Below are 13,443 nucleotides of genomic sequence, written 5' to 3'. Positions count from 1 at the left end.
AAGGAATAAAGACTGCCATGTCCAGTATCGAGGACAGAAACTCAGGGACTCTATAGCCTCTAAATCCTTTGTAAATACACACTGCAGCTACTACAGTCATATTGAGAAAGTGATGAAACTTGTTTCCAAAATTTTTATTTGGCTCACTTCTGCTGATGTTCTGAAAAGGATTATTGGTGAAAGATATAAATAAACACAGAAGAAAAAAAACACATAGGAATGAACTGCATTTTGCTCACGAAATAAATAAATCATAGTAAAATACAGAACTTGGTGTACATTAAATAAAATTTTAATATACTTTCTTTGATTTGGTAAGAGTAGAAAATAACTACCTTTCTGTGTTTTAGCTGTTATTTCGAAGTATTTCACTGTAAGATCTTGAATAGAGAGCACAGCCATATGGGCTTTTCTCTGCCAATCAGCATCTTCTTTCTGTAGACTCTCAATTCTTCTGGGTCCTAGATAGTCATTCTCTATAGAGATCTGAAAATAAATCAGTTCATAATTAACAACACAATTGTTGCTATTTTTCCAACAGCAACCAGTTGCAGTGTGGCTAAGAAAGAAAAACAATAAAGAGAGAAAACAACCAGAAAATTACTATAGCTTGTATTCAAAAGAAAATAAACCTCTTTCAAGTGCTCCTTTCTCTTGAAAAAGTACATCCACTATTTAATTACTTCTCTTACTAGAAGCACAGTAATATGACTATGCTTCAGTATTGCCTACATTGTAAATGTAATTTTCCTTTGGCCTGTATATTTCATTCGGCAGTATCTTTTCATTAAATATCCTACTACCTTCAGATACTGAGCTTGTTTCATACAGACTTTCTTCCAGCCTGAAATACTTCATTCTAAAGTAAATGAATGTTCATCAGTCATAATGAAGCTGGAAAAAAGGGATGTGTTAGTGTATTGCTAACCAGAAATATTTCAGAAGTTTTTTGTTATTATAAGTGACTTTTAAAAACCTATCTTCCTAGTGCCTGGGAATTCAAGTATCTTTTCACAGCCAAGATAAGGCAATTTTATTTTGAACTGGCAACTATCTGAAGCTGGTAAAAGATTTTAAAATTCTTTTTAGAACTTAAAACCATCACTTTCTTTGCCAAAACTGTAAATTTTTTGCACATTTCTGAAGTAATTAAGAACTATCACTAACAGACTATGTATCTAAGTAACTAAATATTTAAGACTGCTCTTGTAACCCCAAAACCTTAACTCTGAATATCATTCATTTACATCAGCCAAAACACCTCACTACTACAGGCCCCAAAATGCTTGTAATCTTTTACATCCCCAGATACTTTAACCAGAAGTTCTAGTGCATCAAATATTAATCTTGACTTCAGTCTGGTTTCAAAGAGTCATTCCACTCTATAGTGGAAGTGTTATAGATGACTCCTGAAAGGGATGACTTCTTGAAAGGGATTGGCATAAGTGGGAAATAAAGGCTAGAGAAATTTTTAGTTAGGGACACCAAGAATAATTAGAATAGAATAAAATAGAATAGAGTAAACCAGGTTGGAAGAAACCTTCAAGATCATCACATCCAATCTATCAACCAATCCAACGCACCATCTGTTATAGATGACTCCTGGTAAAAGTTTTTGGTAACAGTTTTATTGGCACTAAAAGATCTTAAAAAGGTAATAAAAGGCGATAAAAGCAATAAAAGCAAGCAAAGCAACCGGTTGGGCATGCAAGGGTACAAAACTTCACCCCACCGCAGCTTTACAATAGCTTTCTTCATCTTACATAGTTACATCATCTACACAAACAAACTTATGCTAAATAGAAGGCAGGCATATGATAGTGAGTCTTCAGAATAGGTGATCAAATCCCTTCTCCCTATATTCTGTGTGGTAGGGGTCAAAGCATCCACTTGCATGCCTGCTCAGTCGTCCGGGCTTCTTATCTAAAGAAAACAAATTCTCAGTTCTTCTCCTCAGCCTTGGTGTCTCCAACTAGCCAAACACACTGTCTCTGTTTAATATGCTGCTCCCGCTTTGTCCTCAAAACAGGCTCCTGCAAGCTCCTGACCCGTGCACTCTGAATTCTCTACCTTTAACACAAATCACAGAATCACCACTATATTCATAACAGAAGTGACTGTTCAGGATCTACCACTGCACATCCATTTAACCCATCTCTTAGAAGGATGACTTTTATGAGTAAACATTGTATATAGATACCTTCTGAGCAATTTTTTATTTTTTGAAAAATGTGTGGGCTAGTCTAGTAAGGTATTTGAATCTACTTAAATATTTACCCAAAAAAATTTAGAAAGGCAACAGGCAAAATAAAAATGCAAACAAACAGTAAGTAAATTTTATGAGATAGGTTGTAACGTGTAATTGATGGAGTACATATGGACCATGATTCCCAGAGGGAATGCTTATGAGTGGACAGACATGAGTTTCCAAATAAATGTCAAACTCTGAATGACAACTGGTGAAGTTATCCTTTCCATTTACACACAACTCTTACAGAAAGCAAGGTAAGAAACAACACAGTTAAAAATCTTCCTTTCCTATTCCTTGGTAAAGATGGGGTAATTTGATACTGGAATTGACACAGGATCACTACTGAGTAATGTGAGTAATGTTCTTGTTAGCCATTGCTTCTAAGAGAGTAAGAAGCATTGAAGTGTTATTTTTTCAGAAAGTTTTGCCTGCCAAAGTATTATTCACCCATGACACAAGCGAAAGAGATTTGTGATGGCATAGTACATTTGTTCTTTGCTCTTTAGAGCAAGTATTTACAAGTAACAAAAAAGGGAAGTGTGACAATGCCAGCTACGAGCAGTGTGAGCAATCTGGCAGTGCAGGCCTAGAGCCTGACATGGTGGTAGGCCATGCTCAGCATAAGTGCAGAGCCAGATAGCAGTACGCCAGAACAGTGCTGTGCCTGCAGCACTGTAACTAAAACAAGACGCTGGTAGCTAGAAGCATAGTAAGTTATCTTGGGACAACAGGACATGCACCTGCATCAACAAACCTCACGTGTCATCCGTAGTTGGACCAATAATCTATAATAGTGTGATGTGTGGTCATTCATAGGGAACCAATGAGACCATGCCAACAAGGCATACCAAGTTTATATAAGTTGTAGCAGTTTCCTTGCTACGCACTTCTTTTTCTGCCTGTCCTATCTCCTTTCCTTCCATGCTTTACTGTGCCATGCTTTCACCATAGGCCTGAGCCATAGGCCTGCAATACTGGAACAATAAAGGATCAGTACCGATCATATTGGTCAGCCATACTGATTCCAAGAACCTCTTTCGCCACCAAGTCTGGCTAAATCTGGCCAAATCTGGCTAAAGGGAAGCACCTTTCATTAACTGAAATCCCAAGTATGTCATCCATGCCATCTTTCACACCAAGGGCTTACATACAGCAAAGGCACAGAAAACACAAGGAGCCTTTGCTTTAGCAATATCTATACAGGTGTGCATGTTTATGCATAACCATAAGCAGATCATCATGATCCTGGAAGGCCTTATAAACTGGAGGAACAAGGAATAAGACGGGGTTGTAAACATTTATCTTGAACTGATGTGTCCTCATAATAGTTGTTTCATACTGCAGCCATTTTGGCTGCAGAGTTGATCGGGACCGGCACCCGGGACCACTGCGCTTGAACCGAGAGCTTTCTCCTTTGCTTTTGCTTTCTTTTCAGGGCTTTGCACGTCAGAAGGACCCCTAGTAGGTGGCAAGGTCCAGCAGGGTCCTCCTGTCATGTGCCAGCTCAGGATCGTGATGTCAGCTGTGGGAAGTTTAAAACCCGCCGGAGCTGTGCACATGATGCCATTTTGGCTGCCGAGCCTTCTGCCTGCCTGCATGTGCTGGGGCAGCTGCCTCTGTGGCAGCTCAGATAAATTATAAGATTTAGGTGGAATATATATTTTTTTTTTGTTTGGTTGGGTTTTTTTTAGTAACTAACAATAAAACCCTGAACCATGGTTATTGCTCGGACAAAGGCTATCAGAAAAGCAGTTATGTACCCAGACAGAGTTGGTGCATCAGCACGCAGGAGTCCGGGCTGCAGAGAGTGCTGGAGCCTGGCACTTGGAATGGAGGGGGAAGGAGAAAACACCTGTGTCAGGTGTGACCAGGTGAACTTTCTCCTAAATCTGGTGTCAGAGTTAAAGGATGAAGTGGCTGAGCTGAAGGATGAAGTATCAAGGCTCAGGTCAATAAGGGAATGTGAAAGAGAGTTAGATATGTGGGAGCAGGCTCTGCAGACCTCCCCTGCTGAAGGAAGCATCCCTGGAAACATGGAATGATGGATACAGGTCCCTGTCAGGGGTAGCAAGAGAAATCCATCCCGGCGCTCTCCTCCTCTTCCGTTACCCTTGCATAATAAGTATGAGGCCCTGCAGGCCGAGGGCAATGCAGATGAGAGGGCTGAGGAGCAGCCATCAGGGGAGATGCCTAAGGCCAAGCAGTCCCCACCAACTATAATGACCAGCTCCATGAAGAAAAAGAGAAAGGTTATAGTGGGGGCTCTCCCCTGAAGGATACTGAGGGACCCATATGTCGTCCCGACCCATCCCATAGGGAAGTGTGCTGCCTGCCTGGGGCACGGATGAGGACATCACAAGGAGATTCCCTAAGCTAATCCAGCCCCCTGACTATTAGCCATTGCTGGTAATACAAGCTGGAAGTGACTTCCAGAGGGCAAACTTAACTTGTTTAAGAAACTTGCTCGTAAAGTTCCCTGGGAAGCAGCGCTTAAGAACCAAGGGGTCCAGGATGGTGACAAATTCAGAATGACAAAGTTCAAAAATAAGCAATAGCTGCAAATGTTCAGAAGATCCAGTCCCCTGGGCTGATTCCTGGAGTAATAGTTTCCAGCAGCAAAGATCTTTACAACTCTCTGTAACTCTACTCATACTCTGGTGAAGTTCAGGGTAACACATTGAGGCCACTCACTAGCAACAGAAGGTATCTCAGACCATTAATGATGTATTAGAAGTCAAATGAATGATGGGAAGAGGGAGGAGGAAGGGTCAGGGAAGTTAACTGTAAGAATGGCAGAACTTGGCACTGCATATTACAAACAGGTAGTTGAAGGGTTAAAACTTGGAAGAGCCGAGCTCCAAGCACTACTGGACTGATAAGGAGACAGTGTTAGCCTTGACGACATGTGAACTATGGGAACGAGGTGCAGCAGTGTAGTTGGAGGAGCGCAGATACCTGATTACAAACTGTTATTAAAAAGTGTAAGACTTCACATATATCAGATTCTTATAACAGAGTCCCTGGTCTCTTAATTTTACTTTGATGTTTGCTAAAATCCTGATAAGATACAGGTATCTGTGTGATGCATTTTCTGTAACCAATCACAAACTGCTTCTGTGTTGTGTTAGCTTTTATAAAGAGAAGATTTGGCATAATAAAGTGGACACCTGGCCTGAATCAGGCTGAGCCCTGTCGCTTAATCGCAGCAGGTAGTCTTTTACCTAGAGCAGAGAGAGATATTCTCGTGTAAGGGGGAAGGAAAGCAGCTTGCTCTAGTATATGACTTTATAAGAGAATCTAGTCTTGGGGAAAGTAGATTCATCAGAAGGGGAGGCCTTGAGTACAAGCCCTATGAGGAGAGGCTGAAGGAGCTGGGATTGTTTAGCCTGGAGAAGAGGAGGCTCAGGGGTGACCTCATTGCCCTCTACAACTACCTGAAAGGTGGTTGTAGCCAGGAAGGGGTTGGTATCTTCTCTCTAGCAACCAGCGCCAGAACAAGGGGACACAGTCTCAAGCTGCGCCAGGGGAAGTTTAGGCTCGAGGTGAGGAGAAAGTTCTTCACGGAGAGAGTCATTCATCATGGGAATGTGCTGCCCAGGGAGGAGGTGGAGTTACCATCCCTGGAGATGTTCAAGAGGGGACTGAACATGGCACTTGGTGCCATGGTCTAGTCATGAGGTCTGTGGTGACAGGTTGGACTCGATGGTCTTTGAGGTCTCTTCCAACCTTGGTGATACTGTGATCTGTGATACTGTGGGACTCCAGAAGGGAATTCAATGGACAGTCTGCACTGTGCTCTTGAAGACAGGTCGTGATGAAAACAGTTGATTGCTGCTTATGATTATTAGTATTTGATCATTAGCAAAAGATGTACCTGATTATTAGTGAAAGATGTAGCTTAGACAAAATACAGTTATGAAATCACAGAATCACAGAATGTTACGAGGTTGGAAGGGACCTCCAGAGATTGAGTCAAAGCCCCTGCCAAAAGCAGGATCACCTAGTTTGCACAGGAATGCACCCAGGTAGGTTTTGAAAGTCTCCAGAGAAGGAGACTCCCCCGGGCAACCTGTTCCAGTAGCTCTGTCACCCTCACTGTAAAGACATTTCTCCTCACATTGATGTGAAACCTTCTATGTTCAAGTTTGTATCCATTGTTCCTTTTCTTACTACTGTTCATCAATGAAAAGATTAGCCCACCTACTTGATATCCACCCCTCAGATATTTATTCACTTCGATCAGATCCCCTCTCAGTCTTGTGAAGACTAAACACCCCCAAGGATCTTGGTCTGTCTCCCTTCATAGGCAAGGTGCTCAAGTCCCCTAATCATCATCGTGGCTCTCCATTGAAATCTCTCCAGCAGGTCCCTGTCTCTCGTGAATTCAGGAGCCCAAAACTGGACACACAGTATTGCAGGTGTGCTCTCACCAGGGCAGAGTAGAGGGGGAGAACCTCCCTAGACCTGCTGGACACACTTTTCTTGAGGTAGCCCAGGATAACATTGGATCTTTTGGACACAAGGGCACATTGCTGTCCTATGGAGAACTTTTGTCCATTAGGACTCCCAGGTCTATCTCTATGGAGGTGCTCTTGAGCAGAGCAACTCCTAACCTACACTGATGCCTGCTGTTACTCCTTCCCACATGCACAAGCCTGCACTTGTCCTTATTGAACTTCAGGAGGTCTGCCTACACCCAGCTCTCCAGCCTACCCAGGTCATGTTGGATAGCAGCACAGCCTGACTGGGGGTTGGCCACCACCCTCCCCCCCCCAGCTTTGTATCATCGTTGAACTTGCTGAGCATACACTCAATCTCCTCAACCAAGTCATTAACAAAGATTTTAAATAATACTGAGCCCAGTACTAATCCCTGGGGAACATCACTGGTCACAGGCCTCCAAGCTGACTCTGTGTTACTGATGACAACCCTCTGAATTCTGCTGCTGAGCCAGTTTTCAGTCCACGTCATGGACCAACCATCTATGCCACATTTCCTGAGCTTTTCTGCGAGAATGCTATGTGAGACAGTATCAAAAGCCTTACTGAAGTCAAGGTATATGACATCCACTGCTCTTCCTTCATCTACCCATTTGGTCATGGTTTCATAGAATGTTATCAGACTAGTCAAGCAAGATCTCTCCTTGGGTAAATCCATGTTGGCTACTCCTGATAACTCTCTTTCCTTCCATGTTGTTAGAGATGAACTCCAGAATGAGCTGCTCCATCATCTTTCCAGGGACAGAGGTGAGGCTGACTGGTATGTAGTTGCCTGGGTCTTCCTTCCTGCCCTCTACAGGAATCTCAGGAGTAAAGACTGAGGCAAAGAAGGCATTCAGCAACTCTGCCATTTCTGCATCTTCTGCAGGAACCTTTTGGACTGTTTGTGCTTGGCTGTGTGATCTTTCCAACTAATACTAGAGTGACTCAAGTCACCCATGAGCACCAGGACACTTGATCTTGAGGCTACTTCCAGCTGCCTGTAGAGGGCCCCATCAGAATGTCAGAAGAATGTATTCAATTTTCCTTATTTAGAGACAGACTACCAATGCCATGAAGTCAGATGTCTGGCCTTGAGGGGGGCGGGGGTGTGATCAAAGCCAAATAGATAAAGACACTCCCTTGGTTTCTCCTGGTCCCTGGCCTGGCTCCAGGAAAACCCAAAAGGAGGATGAAGTCAGAGGTTTCCACATTTAGAATCACATAAACTTCTTTATTAAACAATATAAAAGCTGGACTCTTTTGCAGTGATTTTTGGAAGCCTCACACACTGAGAAGGACCACCTGATTGGTGGGAAGGGTTCTCCAAATCCTCACTGTAACTGGGACTGCCCTGCAACTGCAGATCACCATAGCTAAACTTACATAGTAATGATTAGGTGCATTACCTTGGTATGATTTACCCTTGTTATTATTTTGCTTGTTCTTCTCCTGTTTTATATAGAAGTAAAAGATAAGTTTATTTTTTTAACTTGGTGTCTGTGTCCCTTGTGCTGACCCTATCAATTGCCAATACACAGGTCCTTGCTTCCCAGCTTTGAGTGGCAACAAAATTTAAGAGCTCCCTTTGGTACCCTGAAAGCTGCAGTCAGTTGGGTCTAGCTGTCTGCTGCTCCTTACCAGCTTGTCTTCATATGCAAGTCTACTTTTCTGAGCTTGCCTGACAAACACACCCTGTGGCCTCCAAGAGCCTCTCCACTGACCTGAACAAGCTCCAGTGCTCTCCATAGGGAAAAGTAATCTCTTTCCATCCAGCCAATTAATTCTACTTGATTCAATTTCTCCATCAAGAAATATAAGACAAAACATATTAAAAAAAAACTTGTGTAAAATAAAATACTGCTAGCAGCCTTTCCAAAGGTAATTACTATCATTCTTTATAATCAAAACCAAAAAATTGTAACAAGCTAAAAGACAAGAGTGCACAAGAAGCAGCCACCTTTGGTCATGTACCTGGCACACTTCAGGGAAACATACAAAAAAAACTGATGGTCATATTCTGAGTGTAAATACTGGCAACTGCCAGTCTCTTGAGAGAAGAATTGCTAGTTTTCAAGTCCAAAATGCCTAAAAATTATTATACTCTCCTAGTCATTAAACTTATGTTTTCAGGGCAGGAGAAACAATTGCCAGAGAAACAAGAGTTGAGCAACTGAGACATCAAGATAAAATATATATGGTTCTCCTTGCCAAATGGATGTCTGGCCATTAAGACTAATAAGCACTGCCACTAGATCAAATACAGAAATATATATGAAATCATAAAATTCCATTTAAATTATGTAATTTGGGTATACTTATACAGAATATAGCCCTGAAATTAATGAAGAATTAATTCGGGACTAGCTGAGCCACTTGGATACTCGTAATTCCATGGGACCGGATGGGATCCATCCTAGGGTGCTGAGAGAGCTGGCAGATGAGCTGGCCAAGCCACTCTCCATCATTTACCACCATTCCTGACTCACTGTAGAGGTCCCAGATGACTGGAAGATGGCCAATGTGATGCCCATCCACCAGAAGGGCCGGATGGAGAAACCTGCGAACTATAGGCCTGTCAGCCTGACCTCAGTGCCAGGGAAAATTATGGAGCAGATTGTCTTGGAGGCAATCACTGCACATCTGGAAGGATGGCCAAGGGATCAGGCCCAGCCAGCATGGATTCAGGAGGTGCAGGTACTGCCTCACCAACCTGATCTCCTTCTATGATCAGGTGACCTGCCTGGTGGATGTGGGGAAGGCTGCAGATGTAGTCTAACTGGACTTCATCAAGGCCTTTGACGCCATCCCCCACAGCAAACTCCTGGCCAAGCTGTCAGCCCATGGCTTGGACAGCAGCACTCTGTGCTGGGTTAGGAACTGGCTGGAGGGCTGAGCCCAGAAAGTGGTGGTGAATGGTGCCACATCCAGCTGGCAGCCAGTCACTAGTAGTGTGCCCCAGGGATCAGTGCTGGGCCCCATCCTGTTCAATATCTTTATCGATTATATGGATAAAGGGATTGAGTCAGTCATCAGTAAATTTGCAGACAACACCAAGTTGGGAGCAGGTGTTGATCAGTTAGAGGGTAGCAGGGCTCTGCAGAGGGACCTCGGCAGGCTGGACAGATGGGCAGAGTCCAGCATGACGGCATTCAAAAAGTCCAAGTGCTGCATTTTGGCCACAACAAACCCATGCAGAGCTACAGGCTGTGGTTGGAGTGGCTGGAGGGCAGCCAGGCAGAAAATGACCTAAGGGTACTGATTGAAAGCTGGCTGAATACGAGCCAGCAGTGTGCCCAGGTGGCCAAGAAGGCCAATGGCATCCTGGCCTGCATCAAGAACGGTGTGGCCAGCAGGAAGAGGGAAGTCATTGTGCCCCTGTACTCATCACTGGTTAAGGCCACACCTTGAGTCCTGTGTCCAGCTCTGGGCCCCTCAGTTCAGGAATGACATTGAGAATCTTGAACGTGTCCAGAGAAGGCCAATGAGGCTGGTGAGAGGCCTTGAGCACAAGCCCTACAAGGAGAGGCTGAGGGAGCTGGGGTTGCTTAGCCTGGAGAAGAGAAGGCTCAGAAGAGACCTTATTGCTGTCTACAACTGCCTGAAAGGAGGTTGTAGCCAGGAGGGGGTTGGTCTCTTCTCCCAGGCAATCAGCACCAGAACAAGAGGACACATCCTCAAGCTGCATCAGGGGAAGTATAGGCTCAAGGTGAGAAGAAAGTTCTTCACAGAGAGAGTTGTTAGCTGTTGGAATGTGCTACCCAGTGAGGTGGTGGAGTCACCATTCCTGGAGGTGTTCAAGAGGGGATTGGATGTGGCACTTGGTGCCATGGTTTAGTAATCATGAGGTCTTTGGTAACAGATTGGACTTGATGATCCTTGAGGTCTTTTCCAACCTTACTGATTCTATGATTCTATTTAGAGTTGTATGTTATCATAGGAACTAGGGAGGAAAGTAGTTTAACTAAGAGATTGCTGCTGTAATAGGGAAAAAAGCTGGGAGAAAAGACTGTGAATCATCCTCTGGAGGTTGCAGCATACAAGCAATATAGAGCAACATTCCTCCTCACTGACAACAGCTTCTTGGTGGAAGTGACCACCCTGCATTTATCCTAGTAAAGAATGTAAGAAGGAAATGGGATGCGGCACATGTGGACCATTATATAGTAACATGAACATGCTTGCAAGTTTTGAAGACTTTTTCCCATATGCCTTCAGTAATTATTCACCTTGATATAATACAATAACTCTCATTATGGTATTAAAACAAGCTCATCAACGCTGCTGCATCCCACTTCTGTTCACAATGCATTTTTAACACGGTTTTGATTAATTTTGCTTATGGATACCTTTTCTGATGCCAACGGATTTTGTTTTTAAAGTCCCTAAAAAAGGACAGTCATTTTATACACTGAACAGAAGTAAGGTTTTTTGGCTACTGTTGTAGGACTAAGAGAAGGCACCAGACACTTTAAATGGACAGAGTGAGGAAATAAAAACTAATAAACTCTGATAATAGTTTTTTCTAACCTAAAATGATTTTCAGTTCTGTAACATTTTCTTTAAACTCAGTTTTTGATCTGACAGTTCCTTATTTAGACTCAAAAAGCTCTGGAGGATTTCCTGAAGAAAGAGAAACATCTCTCCTTCCACAATCAGATCACATAACTAAATCTTCTAGTAATCACTTTCTCAATAAAAAATTTCAGCTCTTTGAGAAGAATTCAAGGCTCATTATAAAACTGACTAAGTTTTTTTTTAACATGATGAAATTCACATCTGAAGACTTTCATGTTTTGCCAGCTTTACTGCAGACCATGCTTTGAAATGAAGAACATTATGACAGCTTTCACAACTGTTGTGATTGGAAGGCACATAAAAAGAGGAAGAGATAGCAGAACCCATTAACTTCAATACATTATGTAAACATATTACCATCAGCTATTGCTTCAGATTAAGGGAACATGCAACGTCACATTTCTTCAACATACAGACATGTTTCTGAACAGGTAACAAACTGAAAGAAGGTCCATACCTAGAAAGTGGGAACAAATCAGAAGCAAGACCCTTCCACAGGAAACACACTGTTGTTTTGGGTTTCTTCCCCACACACTTCCAATAATTCAAAATGTTTACTTCCTCTTTCAAAATGCTGAATGGCAAACTATTTTCAGAGAACTACTCAAGATTATGGGTTGGACGCGATCATCTTGAAGGTCTCTTCCAACCTGGTTTATTCTATTTATGTATTCTATGTATGTATGTATTTTCTTCAATAATAATAGTTAATTAAGTGCATATAAATGCAAATGTGTATTTTATTTGTGAATGTGTATTTTTATTTGCACTGTATTACCCAGCCCAGCCTTTTGTAAGGGAATTTTTAAACTAAGCAAATAAATAAAAAAACACACACACAACAAAAAAAAAAAAAAAAAAAAAAAAAAAAAAAAAAACACCACAAAAAAACCCACCACCATCACAACTAAACAAAACCTCCACATCCTTCTTATCCTGCTCTACATCCGAACTTCATCTTTCACCCTTTGTCATGGATTTAGTTGAACCTGCTGCTGTTATTCATACCGTGCTGCAGTCATGCTTGCTTCAAAAAGTGAAAGTGCTAACTAGAGCAAAGTATTATGGGGCTTGAAGTTCAGATTGCAACTTGGGAGGCTTCTAGTTCCAGTTGCTGCTTCTGGGTTTCACCTTTTGGGTGTGGCCTCTTTTCTGCAAGCATGGTGGCAGAAAGAGTGGGAGTCTGGTAGTTGCTGGGTTTGGTTTTCTTTTGTGATGGACTTTTTCCCTGAGTATTTCACTGCGCTTCTTCTGCAAATAGGCTAAGTAAGGTAATCATGCATTGTATTATGAATTAGATTATTAGCTAAGGTAATTATGCACTGTGCTTATAATATGTTACATTAAAGGCCTATCTTTTTAGCTCAGCCCTGGGTTGTGTATGTTCCTCTTCCCCTCACTTCTGTGTTGGGGGAGCAGGCAGTTTAGCCCTTGCACTAAACTGTTGCACCCTGTCTCTCTTCATATGTAAACAGTATTATATTTTCATGGCTCCCATTTCACTGAGGTGCAAGCATCAGAAACACTTTTGTTATACAGGAAACTGGAGCTAACCCCAGCCATAAGTTTTTACTAAAACCTAAGGATCTTTGTTCCACTATCAGGCCTGCCAGAAAAACACATGTAGTAAATTAACACAATTTCATGCATTAAACCATTTCATGCACAAGTTCTATTTATAAAGAGATACTTCTATATTCGCTATCCAGCATAATGTGTATTTTGCCAGCATAGACACAGTACTGCTTTCTCTCAAACAATTAAATGAAAAAAATGGAGAAGACATCTTCCTCTACCACATAATATATATGATCAAGTTTTTGAACTCAAAAATTGTCAGGAAGAGAACAACTATGCATCAGATACAACTACATATGGCTGAAATAACCAACCATAAATCAAGCCTTTGCAGTTTACCACAGTTATTATTTCAGGGAGAACAGAAAATGAGGTATTTTTAAAGTGGAATTCAAGAGCTCAGTGATTTTTAAAAACCCAACCAAACAAAAAGCAAAAGAAAAACACACTTTTCTTGACTGACAAAAGAACAGTAACAAAAAAAAAAAATCACTTTTTTTTCTGCTATAAATGTAGTGTTAAACCAGGGAAGGCTATGCTGGCTATCTGAACAATGTG

General features: G+C 42.1%; 1 protein-coding gene across 1 annotated transcript in view; it reads right to left on the bottom strand.

Moving 5' to 3' along the window:
• Nucleotides 1-13,443, bottom strand: part of JMY (junction mediating and regulatory protein, p53 cofactor) — a 61,184-nt gene that overhangs the window by 26,348 nt on the left and 21,393 nt on the right. The window contains exon 3 of the mRNA XM_009910788.2: nucleotides 336-486. Coding sequence (XP_009909090.2) covers nucleotides 336-486 — 151 coding nt within the window. The remainder of the gene's footprint in view (nucleotides 1-335; nucleotides 487-13,443) is intronic.

The sequence above is a fragment of the Dryobates pubescens genome, chromosome Z (genome assembly GCF_014839835.1).
Source record: "Dryobates pubescens isolate bDryPub1 chromosome Z, bDryPub1.pri, whole genome shotgun sequence".
Taxonomy (NCBI): Eukaryota; Metazoa; Chordata; class Aves; order Piciformes; family Picidae; genus Dryobates; species Dryobates pubescens.
This window is presented reverse-complemented; position numbering and strand designations above follow the sequence as displayed.